Source organism: Lepus europaeus, chromosome 23 (assembly GCF_033115175.1).
Source record: "Lepus europaeus isolate LE1 chromosome 23, mLepTim1.pri, whole genome shotgun sequence".
Classification (NCBI taxonomy): Eukaryota; Metazoa; Chordata; class Mammalia; order Lagomorpha; family Leporidae; genus Lepus; species Lepus europaeus.
This window is the reverse complement of record NC_084849.1, coordinates 29,045,408-29,061,844: the sequence shown is the minus strand read 5'-3', so window position 1 is coordinate 29,061,844 and position 16,437 is coordinate 29,045,408. Positions and strand designations below refer to the sequence as shown.

Sequence of the window (16,437 nt, the reverse complement as noted above, 5' to 3'; positions counted from 1 at the left end):
CTGTGTTCATAAAATTTGAAGAATTGATTTCCCTTAACTATGGTGAAATTCTAAATGAATTTGGCATATTATTCTAGAAATATATAAGAAGCAAAAGTTCAAAAGCATCTGTTCATTGTAAGACCAACGTGTTCGCAGTATAAGGAAGATGTTTGAATTCAAACACTTTGATTTTCAAGGTAGCATTTTTAAAATGATTGTCACATTTGTTTGCTTTTTGAACCTGGAAAACTTGTGTATTGAAAATATTCCTTGAGAGAAAAAATAATCTTATAACATCAATTTCACTAACTTTTTGTGTACACTTTGAAATACAGACTTCTTTGTTGCAATATTTCTCTCTCTTATAAAGAGATTTCTCTTACAGTCATACTCTAGTTTAAATAGATTGCAGATTAAGTACAGTAAAACATTCCTTAGAAACCTGCATGGATTTTCCTTTTATATCTCTCTTAATTTGCCTATAGAAAAAGTAGTAATATAGCTGGGTCTGGTGTTTCTAATATGTTAGGATCTGAATCAAGCCCTGGATCTAAACGCTGTTTCCTTAGCTATACACTGTTAAAGTGTGATTGGTAAAAGCAGTCTTGGGAGACGGTGCTGTGGCACAGCAGGTTGATGCCCTGGCCTGGAGCGCCGGCATCCCATATGGGCACCAGTTCAAGACCCAGCTGCTCCACTTCCAATCCAGCTCTCTGCTATGGCCTGGGGAAGCAGAGGAAGATGGCCCAAGTCCTCGGGCCCCTGCACCCACGTGGTCGACCCAGAGGAAGCTCCTGGCTCCAGCTTCGGATCGATGCAGTTCCAGCTGTTGCGGCCAACTGGGGAGTGAACCATTGGATGGAAGACCTTTCTCTCTCTCTGCCTCTCCTCTCTCTGTGTAACTCTGAGTTTCAAATTAATAAAATAAAATCTTAAAAAAAGTAACAAAACAAAACAAAACAAAACAGTCTTGGTAGGGTCCAGTGCTGTGGCATAGTGGGCTAAGCCATATGTATGGGTGCCAGTTTGACTCCTGGCTGCTCTACTTCCAATCCAGTTCCCTGCTGATGGCCTGGGAAAGCAGTGGAAGATGGCCCAAGAGCTTGGGCCCCTGCACCCAGATGGGAGACCCACATGAAACCCCTGGTTCCTGGCTTCAGACCAGCCCAGCTCTGGCAGCTGCAGCCATTTGGGAAGTGAATCAGTGGATGGAAGACCTCTCTTTCTGTCTCTCCCTTTGTCTGTAATTCTGCCTCTCAAATAAATAAATAAATCTGTAAAACAAACAAAAACGAAAGTAGTCTTAATAGCTGAGAGAAGTTTACAGTGTTTAGGGGGAAGATCGGACTGAAAGTTGGGGGAATAAAATGTTTCATATATTCTAAAACAAATAAATAAGCTTGTTCTGCTCAAATAGATAAAAGACTGAACTAGAAATCTGGCAGAGAATTACAAGTATAAAAAATGATACAGCAGATTTTCCAAAGAGCACATTCACCTCTCAGAAGATGAAGAAATGGAAGAGCAGAGATAAAGAGAACTAAGGAAACTCACTGCTCCCTTCTCCTAGGTCTAGGCCCTAGGGCATTGGCAATCTCTGAAACACCAAGATGGGATCCCAAGAGTCCTCAGGAAGCAAAGAAAAATCAGACGTTTAACAACACTGGATGCTAAAAGTCTATGGAAGAGAACCGTTAAAGATCTAAGGGGAGCTGATTTTGAACCTAGGATACCACCACCCAATCAAATTAAGAGATGCTGCAACAAATCAAAAAATGGAGCAAACAATGTAGGAGACTACTGGCTATACCAAAGCCTTGTTATTGACAGAGAAAGGGAGAGGTAGAGAGAAAGGTCTTCTATCTGCTGGTTCACTCCCCTAATGGCTGCATCAGCAGGAGCTGAGCGTATCCAAAGTCAGGAACCAGGAACTTCTCCTGGGTCTCCCACACTTGGGCCATCCTCCATTGCTTTCCAAGCCATAGCAGAGAGCTGGATCAGAAGAGGAGCAGCCACAAGTTGAACCGCGCCCATGTGGAACGCTAGCACCACAGGTGGAGGCTTAGCCTCCTATGCCACAGCGCTGGCCCGTGGCTGCTGTTCTCCCACCTTAGGGCCTTAGCATTTGCTGTTCCCTCATTCTAGATGCTATTCCCCCAGATACATGGATACTTCAAAAAAATTTTGTGGAGAATGGAACTGAAAGATAAGTTTATTTTTGTGCAAAAGAATCTGAAATCCATGCATATGACGGTTCTTAGAAAATTCATAAAAATGTGAATTATGAAAAACTATGCCTAGATTCAAATTTTTTGTATACCAAGGAAACTTATTTTTTAAAGATTTATTTATTTATTTGAAAAGCAGAGTAAGAGAGAGAGAGAGAGAGAGTGAGAGAGGAATAAAAGAGAGAGATCTTCCATCTACTGGTTCACTCCCCAAATGGCTGCCACAACTGAGGCTGGGCTGGTAGAAGCCAGGAGTTTCTTCGAGGTCTCCCATGTGGGTGCAAGACCCCAAGGACTTAGGCCATCCTCTGCAGCTTTCCCAAGCACATTAGCAGGGAGCTGGATCAGAAGTAGAGCAGCCAGGACTTGAACCGGCATCCATATGGAATGCTGGCACTGCAGGCTATGGCTTAACCTGCTGCGCCACAGCGCCAGCCCCAAAACTTATTTTTAAATTACATTTCTCAACAAGCTTTTTTAAGTAGCCTCATATATGCATAGCTTTGTGCCTTACCTTTCTGTGTCTCTGCTCGGTCAGTCAGGCCTTCACTTTTTTAAAAAAATTACTTGCAGGGCAGAGAGACAGACACAGAGTTTCCACCTGCTGGATCACTCCCTAAATGCCCACAATGCCTGAAGCTGGGAGCTGGGAACTCAAACCAAGTCTCCCACATGAATGGCAAAGATCCAGTTACCTGAGGCATCATCACCCCTGCATCCCAGAAGGTGGAATCAGGAGCGAGAACAAGGAATCAGACCCATGTTCTCCCAGGAGGGACGTGGGCATCTCACCCACTAGGCCACACGCTTTCCTTCAGGCCTTTCTAAATAGATCACTCAGTGAGAAACTGCATCCCACTTGTACTCCACATCCATAGGCCCCAACAACACCCTTGGTCTTCACACTGTGTATACTTGCTCATTTGTTTAGAAGTCTGTCTCTCTCCACAAGAATGTAGACCCAGGAAAGCGGGGTCTCAGTCTGTGTCGTTCACTGAAAACACGCACGGCCAGAGCAGCTTCTCCATCAGGATCGCTGAGTGACTGGAGGAAGCTGTGAACTAACTACTGGATCTGTTTCTGCCCTCTCGCCAGCCCGTTCCTTTCCCAACTCAACCAGCAACACCAGCATCCATCTCTGCCAGGGAAAACCATTTGGAGGTGGCCATGCGGTCATCATGCTCTTACCTTCCACATCCAATCACCTTCCATGTCTTGCTGGTCCTGCCTCCAAAACACACCTAGAATCTGTCTCTTTGTCCCTCTCCACGGTCACCACATGGATGCAAGCCACCACTCTATTCCTGGGACTGTTGCAAAACACGGGCCCTGGCTGGGTTTCTATTTCAATTCCTGTCCCTGCTGCTCCAGCTCCTGCAAAACTCCAGCTCGACCCGAGGTCGCTATGGACGCCTGTTCCTCCACCCACCTGTTGCACATCACCCTCCCCTCTTAGCTCCTACGTGCCAGGCCAGTGTGCCTCCTATGTGCCTCCCGTGCGGCAGACCCTCTCTGCGTTCACTATGACCTCCACCCGAAGGGCTCTGCAGGCTGACCTGTCATGCCTGGGTTTCATCTGAGACATCCTCTTGGAGCTCCTCCCTGGACACTCTCCATCTTACTACGTTGCTTGTTGGCATTAACTCAAGCCTCAAAGTCTTGCTGTCAGCTTCACTGCCGGCTGCTCACGCCTTCCTCCCTTCCAGTGTGTGAGCACCCCACAGGTAGCTTCCCTCGGCACCAGTGCATGTGACAGAGGGCTCCCGGAGCTCCTGATGCCCAGGGCCAAGCTCCTGCCAGGTGGGGAAGTGGCCGCATGTGGCTCTCTCACTGACACGAGGGCCCACGCAGGGTGCTGGAGAGGTCTAGCAGGGAGGAAACTTTGAAGCCCTCTGGCTCATTTTTACAAGCTCCACGTCCACGGTTTGAGAGGGGATTCTTGCAGCAAGGATGAAAGCAGCACCTACCACTACTGTTGACTCCCACTGGCTTCCAGTGGAGTAGTGAACTGGACCCAGTAAGTCCTTGCATATTTCTCGGAGTCGGTATTCAAACCCTAATTACAGAAAAAAATAAAAGACAAAACAAAACAGAAATAGGAATACATTATAAAATGAAATAAAACATTAAGAACACGCTAAGTTGTTGTATCTATAAAAACCAGAATGAACAAATGCCTGGGTTCTTGCCTACTACAGGCAAGCACCTCATGCATGCGTCTCAGCATGGGGCACTGAGACCCAGCACTGCAGGTTCTCACTCGCCCACTCCCCCTGGCAGCCATTAGCACCCGTGTGTGCCGGGCCCACAGGACAAACAAGACACGGGCAGTTCTGTGAGGCATTCCCAAGGGGACTGGACAATGTGGGACCCCACAGGAGGGGCGTGGGGGTGGGCAGCCACGGAGCGGCTTGAGCAGATGGGAGAAGGTGAGGCTATGACTGAGGAATGCTGGCTGAGCAGGCACGTGTCAAGGGTCGTGGGCACCGCATCCTGGGTGCAGCTGCCACAGAGGCTGGGGGCCACGTCGGGGTCTGTCAGCACCTGGTGGTAGCGGAAGCCAATGGCAAGGGTCACCTAAAGGTACAGGTTCACGGTAAGAGGGATGAAGCCAGGACCGGAGGCATCTGCAGTGAAGAGGTCTCCCTTCAACCCTGATTCTTCCTCTTACAGCTGAGGTAACAGGACCGAGGGATGGGGACCAAGAGAGGGGCGAGTGGTGTGTGGACACTGGAACAAATGCGGAAGGTGGAGAGAGGCGAGCAGTACGTGTGGTTCCATGAGCAGCTGGAGGGGCCTAGAGGGTGCAGGGACTTCACCAGGGCTTTGGGGGAGTCCTGCTCCATACCTGGTACAGGGAAGTCCAGAGAGGACTGAGAATAGGGGTTTCCAGGGGGACAAGGAGCGCAAAGCCTAAGATGGGACCCCAGGAAAGGGTGCACACAGACCCCGCTCTCACACAGCTGGAGGCAAATGTGAGGAGTTAGCTCTAGGAGATCTGTTACAGGGGTTTGGTCTGTTTTTCTTCCCCTTTTCTGCACTTAAAAAAAGCTCCTCTATCTCATCACCATCAAATCAGGGAGAGGCTGTGAGGGAGGCTGAGGGCTGTGCAGTAATGGGGAGAACTCCAGGAGGGCCACCCTCAAGTATGAGGAAGGGCTGGTGAGACAGGGCCCACGCTTGCCCAGCAGTGGATGAGAGGCTGTTGGGGGTCACACTGATGCTGGGACAGCCACCTCCTCCGGCACGCCTTGATTTCTGCAGAGGACACTGTGAGGAGGCACAGACGCCAAGAGCTGTGGCCTGGAGGGCCCAGGCTGGAGAGAGGTGCTGGGCAGCAGGGACACCCTTCCAGCGCAGGAGGGGCTCAGAGAAGGAAGAGACGTGCTGCTAAAGATGTCCAGCCTTGGGGGTGGGGTGATTAGAGTACTACCAGGGCTGCCGGGGAGCGTGGAGGCCAGGAGCCCGGGTGTCAGGGCCCTGTTCAGGGCCTTGCAGCCTGTGAGGCTGGATGCTGCTGGGCTGTTCTGGTCGCAGCTTAGGCCAAGAAGTAGGGGGCTGAGGGACCCACCTCACTGGCAGAGGAGGAGGAAGCCAGTGCCTCAGGGTGGGGGGTGGGGAGTTGGGGGTTGGAGGGGGTGACTGGGGCCCATAAGGAATGTATTAGAGTGCAGGGCACTCTGGGCTGCCACACTGCTTCCCTGACTCACAGGGACGCACCTGTGCTGGGAGGACTGAGGGGCAGAAGAAGGCTCTTTGGGGCTGCCAGGACCCTCACCTTCATTGACAAGGTACCGTGCATAGAGGAGGAGCCAATGCCGGTACTCGTGGCTGGACTGCAGGGTGAGGGCCGCCGCGACCTGGTTCTCTAGGTAGGCCAGGGTGGTCTCTTGCTGCACCACATGAGGCACGGAGAAGAGCCGGGCAGCCTGCCTTCCCGAGCTGCAGAGAATGGGCAGAGCACACAGGATGAGGCAGGCGGTGGCCCCGTGTGCCCTAGGGCACCCACGAGGAGAACCGGCAGGGGTGGCCGCACCTGGGCTGGCTGAGGCTTTCTATCTACCAGACAATCTGCGGGCACACACCCCAGACTCCTTGGTCTGTGCGCACCATTTGCCAGCCACAGGCTCCTGGCATTCCAGGATCCCACCCTGTACTTGCCATCAAAGCTCCTGAGGTGGCAGGCCAGTGATCCATTCCCCTGACCCGAAATACTGCCCCGCAGGGGTACCCAACCCTTAGCCCCGCTGGACTGCCGTCTGAGCCCCTGAAGTGACAAGGCCTATGTCCCAGCCACCTCCCTGAAACATCACCCAGAGAGGGCCCACAACCCTCAGCACCCCAGCCAGCCTCTCCCAGCCTGCCTGTGCTAAGCAGCAGCAGAGGCACAGGAAGTGGGCAGAGACAGGTCCCGTCCCGGGCAGGACTGCTGACAGCGGCCATGGCACTCAGCTCACGTACTTGGAGGTGCGGCCCTGGATTATGGCTAAGGGTCCTGAGCACAGCATGGCATCCTGGGATGGCAGGCTGCTCCTAAAGTCCGCACACTGGGCCAATGAGTCCTGTTTGTCAGAAACCAGGTTCCTGGGGAGGCAAAGGCAGGAGCAGAGCTCAGAAACATCAAGAAGTCAGAGGAAGCTGGCAGGAAGGCCACGGCAGGGCCAGCCCCACCCGCCTGACCACAAGCCAGTGGAGGCCGAGAGCCACACTGTGTCTACACCAGTGCCCGTCGCGGGCACACGCCCTAGGTATGTTCCAGAGGAAAGATGAGCAGCAGTGAAGGTTGCTAACAGGGCTCTGCTGCGAAGCTTTGGCTCCTTGGCCTCAGCGTGACGGCTGAGGGCATCCGTGTGTGAAGTGTGTTCTGCACGCCGAGTCACATGCTGCCATGGCCTGCCCAGGGGCCTGTGTGGCCTGGGCCCTGACTGCTGCCAAGCAGTGCCAGGTCGCCAGCCTTCTCGTGCTCCCCAGAATGCCCCAGGCAGGGAGTTCTGGCACCTTCTCCAAATCCTTCCTGTCTGTGTGTACACGTTGAGAAGAGCCAGGTGCCCCTGTACACACAGCCAGACACAGCAGTGCCTCAGTTTCCAGCACGATGACAATCACATAGAACACACGACTTTTTTTGCAGTTTGGGAGAACAGGTTATAGCGATTGCGTTTTAGCTCAAGAGAGACATCTCAGTGTGAGCCAGAGCTTGTGCTAACTCCTAACAGAAAACAGGCTGGGCAGCAGCCAGCTTTGGTCCTGAAGGAGCCAAGGTGCTGGCAGAAGACTTTCCTTGGAATGGCTGAGACACAACCCACAAGTCACATCTGGGCTAAGATATCTAATGTATAAAGAGGGAGATTTTACAAAGACACAAAATTCCAAGCTGTGCAGAACAAAATGCCAGCGATGGCGCAGGGTAAGCAGGTGTGCACCCTCACAGCTCTCTAAGACTGAAGGTCAACCTTGCTCGTACGCTCACAGAAATCTGATGCTGGCGGGGCTGCTCTGGAGCCGGCTCACCTGCGCTGACCAGGGCTAAGGAGGCCCGTCTAGAAACACATATCAGGAACAATTTTCAGGGCAGGCATTGTGGTGCAGTGGGTTGAGCTACTGCTTACAATGCCTGCAACCCAGACTGGAATTCAGGTTTAAGTTCTGGCTTCCCTGCTTCTGATCCAGTTTCCTGATAAGGCATCCTGGGAGGTAGTGGATGGTGGCTTAAGTACTTGGGCCCCTGTTACCTACTGGGGAGACCCAAATAGAGTCCTGGGCTCCTGGCTTCGGCCTGGCTCAGCACTGGTTGTTGTAGGCATTTAGGGAGTGAACCAGTGGATGGAATATTTCTGTCTCTCTGTCTTTCAAGCAGATGAAGAAAAAAAAAAGATTTTAACATAAAACAAACAATTTTCAATGCCTATGTCAATGCAAAGACTCTAGGAACAGAGGTAGCACCCCATGGGATGGCAGGGCGCATCCTGGCTGTCCTTGTGGGTTGCATTCCAGGAACAGCAGGGTCAGGCAGGCCTAAGCAGCAGGATCTAGAGCCTGGGCCACACTGTCCAGAGCAGATGGGTGATCTCCTGGAGAGCAGGGCGGCTTGCTTACCATGTAGAGAGTGACGGATTAAAGCAGTATGCCTTCCCATCGGATAGGTTCATCACGGGGATTCCATGCTGTGTCAGCAAGATCTGGGACACCGTCATGTCACTTCCTGGGAGACACCACAGGAAATGAGTCCAGGTGCATCGGCACAGGCACCAGAGGACAGATCTGAACCCTGGCTCCTATGGTCCTGGCAACCAGAGCCTTAATGGGTGACTCAGCCACTAGGATGGGCTTCCTGGTGCCAGGCACTCTCAGTGCCACCCACTAAGCTCTTTGCCATCTCTTGGGGACCCATTCACACATGCCTTAGGGTACTTGGACCCCCTGCCTCAGTGAGAACCTAGGGCTGCGCCCTGAGCCTGGCTTTCCACCTAGGCTCAGGGGGCTTTTCTGTGTGAAACCTGGGACTGTGGTCTGGAGGGGAGGAGGGGGACCCAGTGCTGGGGTTACCTGCTAAGATGGAGTGTAGAGACTCCTCTTTCACCACCACCACCTGTCTGTGAACATCCCTAAGAGAGAGACGGGAACAGTTACTCTCCAACAGAGGTAACTGCAACAGGGCACGCTGGGACTTAGATACCTGGGCCCTCGCTTACGTTCCCACCCTCTTGTACAAGTCTACAGGAGAGGCCCAGGTCCAGTGCCCGCATCTACTCTGTGAGCTGGCCACAGCAGCCAAGCAGTGTCTGTCACACTGCTGATGAGCCCATACAAGCACCCTGGCATAGGCCATGAAGCCAGGACTCTGTCATGTGGCCCGCTCCTGTAAGGATGATGGCAGGGCTGGGGTCCTCCCTTCCCCTTGCACAGACCCCCCTCAGCCCCCCGCCCACACCAGTGCCCAACACAAGCAACATCGCTGGCTGTCAGGGCCTCTTTCCAGGCCCCATGGCTGGCCTTCCCCGCCCCCTTCCCATCCCTGAAGAGACGCAATAGCTAGCCCATCCAGCCAGGCCCAGGGCCCGTTCCCACCCTGCGCCTGCCTCTCACCAGACGGACAGTGTGGCTGCAGCAGTGAGTGCCATGACGTAGGAGCCCGTGCAGTGCAAAGTGGAGATCGGGGACGGCAGGAGGATGGGAGGGAGGAGGCGGCGGCCACAGGTGGAGAACACCGAGAGCATCCTCTTTTCACAGGCGACACACACCAGGTCACTGAGGGCAGAGGTGGGGCAGGCGTCACAGAGGCCAGGCCTGGGGGCGGATGCAGAGCTCACCCCTGCTCAGCCCTGAGCAGGTGCAACCAGAGGGAGGGGCAGGCAGGCGCTGCCGTGGGGACCAGGACAAGCTGGGGGCGCCAGGGCTGTCTGCCTGAGACACGGGAGACTCTGTTCCCCTCCTGCCCACAGGGCTGCTCCAGCTTTCCTGAGCTCACACTGAGACTGTTAAGAGAAAGGACCAGCCCAGGTCAAAGAGAGCCAGGCAGAGGTCCGTTTAGAACCGGAGGCCTCAGGGAACCTCCCAGCACTTCAAAGCCTGGTGTGAGTGACCTCCAGGCTCAGCCTCCTCCTCTATAACACGGGGATACCACGATGCTGATGTGGGAGGTTGTAGGGACACACGCTTGGCTGGGAGGGAGGCCCTGTGTGAGCCCCCGTGGGACCTCCCACAGAAGGCTACGTCCCAGGGTCGTAACAGCACTTCCACGCGCTGCACGTGGCTCCTACCCGCTGCCTGCAGCAGTGAGGATGCGGCTGGTGAGCACCGTCTCCCACTCCTTCCCTTCCCGGTTGCACTTCAGGCGGCTCAGCTTCACGCCCCCCACGGCCGTCACTTCGTTCTCCACCTCGATGTACATGGAGGGGTCGGAGCTCACCTGGGGAGGAGAGCAAGCACAGGTGTTTTCAGGTGACAGCAGGCCTGCTGAGATGTGGGGGAGGCGAGATGCCCAGGGGCCTGCAGCAGGGGACAGAGACAGGCAGACTGGCCAACAGACAAGACGCTAGTGGGGCCGGCGAGGGCTGTGTGGCCCACAGGGCAGGGACAATGTTGGGAGATGGTCTCTGTCCTGTCAGCCGTGCAGTTGAGGAACCCGAGAAGAGAATCGGCACCAGAACTCAAGACCTCAAAGTCTCCTGATCTCAACTCCTTGTCTTACACAGAGACCGTAGAGAAGGCACGTAGAGGAGACACTGCCTGAAGGACTGTAGCAGCCAGGACAGCAAGACCAAGACCTGGGCTTCTAGTCACGTGTCAGAAGAATCTGCAAAGGCTGCAGTGTGTGGCAAGAACAGAGACGGCAGGGACGAGGTGCCCTCCAGACCCCAGGCCACGAGCCTTGGTCTGCTCGTCAGACTATGCTGGCGGGAGCGTCCCTGGTAGCATGCAGGAGGCGCACCTATTTCAGATCCTGGCACCAATGGGCCCAGGTCATGCCGGACCCGCAGATGTTGCGGAGGGGAAATCAAGCAGAGTGGCTGACCGGTCTGCAGCAGTCATGCGAAGGGGTGAGCTGGAGTTGAGGATGCTAGGGCAGGAGCTGTGCCCCTTCACAGACACCAGAAGCCAAGAACAGGCTCAAGCAGCGCTCCGTGGCTGGAGAAGTTTGGGAGTTTTGTGCTGAAGGCCAAGAAGCAGGGCATCAAGGCGACAATCTAAGCCAGGCCCTGTCTGAGGAAGTGCTGCTGACCGCTGGAGGTGCTCCTCTCCCAATCACGTGAGCAGTAACAAGGCAGATGCCCCTACCCACGGGTGTGGCCTGTCCCACTCCTCTGCCCCATAGCCCAGAAGGACCTGTGACTGGGATGGCTGATGTGTTCCCTAGTGTGCTACGAGGACCAGCTTGGGCCTTGAGCAGTGTGGCCAGTGAGAACCAAACTTACACGGAGGCTGCAAAGGGTGCCTGAGGACATGCACCTGAGCTGAGGTACAGAGGGTATGCCAAAAGGTGACTGTGTGAAGGCACCATGGTGGGAGAGGCCTGGACCCCGGTGCTAGGCCAGTGATCAGAGGGCCGTTGGGTACAAGGGTTATTTGCTCTGGTTACAAGCTTCCTCTCTGAGACAAACAGCTCTGATGACTCTGCCGGGCTCTGAGCAGCAGATAAGGCCAGTGGCCACTGGGGGACAGTCCCCGGGGGCACTGAGCTGGAGGCTGTTACATGTGGAGAAGGAGGAAGCTTCCAGGAGACGGGAAGGGCTGTCTGAGATGCGTCTAGAAGGAGCTGGGCATCAGAGAATGTGATGGCAAGGCCAGCGCCAGCAGTGGGGGACTGCAGAGAGAAAGCGGTCTGGGGGTGGGGCAGAGGCAGCCAGGGGGTGTGCGTGGACTCCGTGGTGCTCTGACTACTCTGAGCTCCTCCAGAAGGGGAGGGCCACTGGGAAAGCGACCCCACCACAGTCAGAAGACAGGGTTCACCCTGCGGGAGACTGTGTGTGCCCCAGGAGTCGAGAGTGGAGGGCCCAGCCCTTACCTGGAGGGTGAATGCTCTCTGGGGGCCTGGAACCGGCAGCTTCAGTGCGAGTGCTGGCGCAGACAGACACACGGCCTCCTTCTCCGCAGTCAGGGCAGCTGCAGACTGGAAGAGCCAGCAACGCCCCTGAGCCCTGCCCGGCACCACAGGGCTGTGATGGGGAAAGGTAACACCTCACCTCGAGGGAGGCTGCGCCTGCACCAGGCCGTCCCCACCCACTCAGGGAGGGAGACAGCACTCAGGCTGCTACAGGGATGCCCATCTTAGACACAAGACAGCTGACACCAGGGACTATGGGCCCCCCAAGGGGGAGGTTGGTGTGGCCTCCATGCTGCATTACAGGGGGTGTTAAGTTGAAGGCAGCTGGTCCCCAAGGTGTCCCACACTGGTGGGGTGTACCACAGCATGCTGGGCCTCCCAGCATAGGGCCAGGGGGGCAGGGTGAGGACAGGCAGGATGAGCCTGTGGGCCTCACCTGGACAGACAGAGACACAGGCAGGAGACGGGAGTCCTTCCGAGGGCGCCCTTTCTTCTTCTTCTCCACCGTCTCTACCTCCAGCTCGAGTTTTCGCTTGGACAGTGAAGAAGGCTTGGCCAGAGGGACCTTTTCATCACTGTCGCTGCTGCTCTCCAGGAGGTCCCGGGACTTCAGCTCTTTCACAAGGTTCTGCTCTTTCAACCTGCACAGACACAGACACCCATGGCATTTCCTGTGTCTTTATTAATTTGTTAAAAACATCGGGATGGGTGTTGTGGCACAGCAGGTTAAGCTGCCATTTGCAACACTGGCATCCCATATCAAGAGTGCTGGTTCGAGTCCTGGCTACTCCACTTTAGAAAGAGCTCCCTGCTAACACACATAGGAAGGCAGCGGAGGATGGCTTCAGTACTTGGGCCCTTACCATCCCCGGGAAGACTAGGATGGAGTTCCTGGCTTCAACCTGGCCCAGACCTGGCTATTGGAGCCAAATGAGATAAGAATCAGTGGATGGAAGATCTCCTTCTGTCTTGCCTTGCCACCCCCCCATCACGCCATCTTGCCCCCGCCCCCAAGTTTCTTGGCCTTTCAAATAAACCAATCTTTTTTTAAAAAAAGCCATATTCTTGGAGCTGGCATTGTGGCGCAGCTAGTTAAGCTGTTGCATGTGACACTGGCATCCCAAATGGGTGCTGCTTCAAGTCCCAGCTGCTCCACTTCTGATTCAGCTCCCTGCTAATGGCCTGAGAAAGCAGAAGATGGGGAGACCCGGATAGAATTCAAGGCTCCTGGCTTCAGCCTGGCCTAGCCCCAGCCATTGTGGCCATTTGGATCTCTCTCCCTCCAGGACACTGCCTTTCAAATAAAATAAATCAATCTTAAAAAAAAAAAAACAAACACATTCTTCGTAAAAAGCTGATAAATATAAAAAGAAGGGAGGAATTCTGGCTCTACTCCATCATGTAAAGAGCTTGGCAGCTCACGTTTTTGTCCTCACAATAAGAAAGATGAAGACGACGAAAATCAACAACTCTTCTTGGATCCATCAGAGAACACAGGCAGCAGGGCAGACTGCCGCCCTGACACCTGGAGAGATGGATAAGGACAGAAAACCACAGCTGGCCTGCAGCAGCGGCCCCGGAGTGTGGCTGGCAGGAATGTTCCTAAGCTCACTGAGGCTGCGTGCAGGCGAGCTCGGGAGTTACAACTCCTGGGCCAGCTGGTAGGAGGGACTTCTGGCTCGAGGAGAGGTCCTTCGCTTTTACCTCTCAGCCTAGAGACTGGGCTGCAGAAAACTCTGCAGTGTTCTGGGCCGGGGCAGCGGAGAGAGCACGGTAACCACTGTGAAACATGCTCAGACCACCTGGTTCTTCATAACCAAAGCCTGCTCTCAAGGGAAACTACGTTACCAAAGCCTTAGCTGACCTGGGGGCAGGGCAGTGAGTCCCTCCTGTCCCATCCCGGCTTCTCTCGCCTGACAGTCTGCCTGTCTCTCACACACACACGCACACTAAGGAACTGCACAGAAGGCCATGGGGCTGGGACTCTGCTCCAACAGCAAGAAAAAAGGAAAATTGGCCATGAGATCACGAAAACAGCTTTTCCTTCCCAACACTTCGCCGCCGCATCAGCAAGGCTCCAGCATAATGCAGCAGACGGCAGCTGAGAGAGGTGTAACACAGACTCTACTGAGCGGAGGGCTTCCGGAAACCCAAAGGCAGCAGGGAAGACACAATAAGGCCACTAGAAAGTTTCTGAGTTTCTGACACAGCGAGCTACAGGAGACAGAAAGTGCAGTTTCGCTCGCGGCCAGATAAAGCCTCGTCCTGAAGACCTAACTCCCTCACTCCCAGGTACTCAAAGCTTTCTGCCCAGCTTGCAAGCCAAAAGGACAAGACATGACTGAAGGCCAAACAACATTAAGCAGCAAAAATAAACAAAAATACCAAACATGGTCTCAAGAGACAAAGCAGGGGCAGGTGTCTGCGGTACAGTGTGGGTTAAGCTATTGCCTGGAATGCCAGCACCCCATATCAGAGTGCTGGTTAGAGTCCAGGCTACTCCGCTTCCCAATCCAGCTTCCTACTAACGCATCTAGGAAGGCAGCAGATGATGAACCAAATACTTGGGCCCCTGCCGCCATGTGGAAGACCCAGAGAGAGCCCCAGGCTCCTGGTTTCAACCTGGCCCAGACTTGGCTGCTGTAGGCATTTGGGGAGGGAACCAGCACATGAGAGACAGATCTCTCTCTCTCTCTTCCTCAGTAACTCTGCCTACCAAATAAATTAATTTTGTGTTTTAAATAGACAAAGCAAACATCAGAAGCAAAGCTGAGATAGAGCAGAAAAGCTTGGAATTCTCAGACCAAGATTTTAAGTAACTATGATTAATGAGCTAAGGGTAATAATGGGAAAAATTAGACTACATGTGAGAACAAGTGGGTAGTGGCAGGGAAAGTTTAATCATAATTACAGAGATGATGATAATACTAATATTATCTAATAATTTTCCAAAAAATCTGCTCCCAGATTCTCAAATGGTAGAAAACCAAAGACAAAGGGAAAAGCTGCAAAGAAGCCACAGGAGGAAAAGCCACCTCCTCAGAGAAGAAGGTAAAGATCGTATTACCCTATCAAACTAGAATTCCATACCTAGTGAAATCATGCCTCAAAAGTGGAGAAATAAAACTCTCTCACAGGGGCTGGTGCTGTGGCATAGTGAGTAAAGCCACCACCTGCAGTGCCGGAATCCCATATGGGCACCAGTTCAAGTCCCAGCTGCTCCATTTCCAATCCGGCTCTCTGCTGTGGCCTGGGGAAGCAGTAGAAGATGGCCCAAGCCCCTGGGTCCCTGCACCCGCGTGGGAGACCTGGAAGAAGCTCCTGGCTCCTTGCTTCAGATCGGCACTGCTCCGGCCATTGTGGCCAATTGGGGAGTGAACCAGCGGATGGAACACCTCTCTCTCTCTCTAACTCTTTTAAAGTAAATAAATAAATCTTAAAAAAAATTTTTTTTTCTCAGAAAAAAAATCAAACAAAAAAATACCCGAGGGCTGCCTTGCTAGAACTGTTATTTTTTTAGGGAGGAGATGGCATTGTGGTGTAGGGTAATGCCACCACCTATGACAATGGCATGCCATATGGGCACCTGTCCAAGTCCCGGCTGCTCCACTTCTAATCCAGCTCCCTGCTAATGGCCTAGGCAACACAGCACAAATGGCCTAAGTATCTACGTCCCTGACACCATGTGAGAAACAAGGATGAAGTTCCTGGCTTTGGCATGGCCCAGTGCTGGCCACTGCGGTCATCTGGGGAGTGAAACAGCTGATGGAAGATCTCTCTCTCTCTGTGTCTCTCTACTTCTGTGACTCTTTCAAAATAAATGACTAAACCTTAGGGGCCAGAGCTGTGGCACAGTAGGCTAAATGCCTGAGGAGTTGGTGTCCCATATGGACGCCAGTTCAAGTCCTGGCTGCTCCACTTCTAATCCAGCTCTCTGCTGTGGCCTGGGAAAGCAGCAGGAGATGGCCCAGGTCCTTGGGCCCCTGCACTCACGTGGGAGACCCGAAAGAAACTCCAGGCTCCTGGCTTCAGATCGGCTCAGCTCTGGCCATTGCAGCCACCTGGGAAATGAACCAGCAGATAGAAGACCTCTCTCTCTCTGCTTCTCTGTAACTCTTTCAAATAAATAAATCTTAAAAAAAAAAAAAAAAAAAAGAATAAATCTTAAAATTTTTTTTCCAAAAAGAAGGAAAATGATGCCATCAGAAACTCCTCTCTGGCCTCAATCCTTTTGGTATGATTGGTAGCACTGGCCCTTCTTTCAGTTCTCACTCTATTTACTTTTATGTGGGAACCACACCTTCAGAGAACACTAGGTCCTGCATTTCTCAGATGAACTCCATCAGAGAGGGCTCTTCCCCCGCAATACTTCAGATGTCATAAATATTTATGAGACGCAATATGATCAATAGCTCACTTCTTCAAAGTGTCTCTTCTGAGACTATGCCCGACGCTGCTGGCCATGACAGAATCCCTGGGTGATGGGACTCCCCATCACCTGGGGTACACCCCAGCCTGGTGCCCAAGGGTCCCCATCTCCGCCTGCCTCCTCCTTGCTCACCAGCAGGTCTGACCGCAGGCCCCTGGTCTGTTAGCCCTCTGGACACAGCTTACAGCTGCTCTTGCTCCTGTCCACAGAAATGTGGGCAAGTACACCAGTGTGTAGAATCTGGAAGTCTTTCC

The 16,437-nt window shown here is 53.4% G+C and overlaps 1 protein-coding gene across 3 annotated transcripts in view; it reads right to left on the bottom strand.

Moving 5' to 3' along the window:
- Positions 1-16,437, bottom strand: part of LOC133751906 (protein HIRA) — a 99,330-nt gene that overhangs the window by 16,169 nt on the left and 66,724 nt on the right. For all 3 annotated transcript variants that reach the window (XM_062182114.1, XM_062182115.1, XM_062182116.1), the window contains 9 exons: positions 12,191-12,395; positions 11,716-11,820; positions 9,971-10,119; positions 9,297-9,458; positions 8,757-8,815; positions 8,307-8,412; positions 6,672-6,794; positions 5,989-6,152; positions 4,178-4,266 (listed from right to left, as the gene is read on the bottom strand). In XM_062182114.1, the coding sequence (XP_062038098.1) occupies positions 4,178-4,266; positions 5,989-6,152; positions 6,672-6,794; positions 8,307-8,412; positions 8,757-8,815; positions 9,297-9,458; positions 9,971-10,119; positions 11,716-11,820; positions 12,191-12,395 (1,162 nt within the window). The remainder of the gene's footprint in view (positions 1-4,177; positions 4,267-5,988; positions 6,153-6,671; positions 6,795-8,306; positions 8,413-8,756; positions 8,816-9,296; positions 9,459-9,970; positions 10,120-11,715; positions 11,821-12,190; positions 12,396-16,437) is intronic.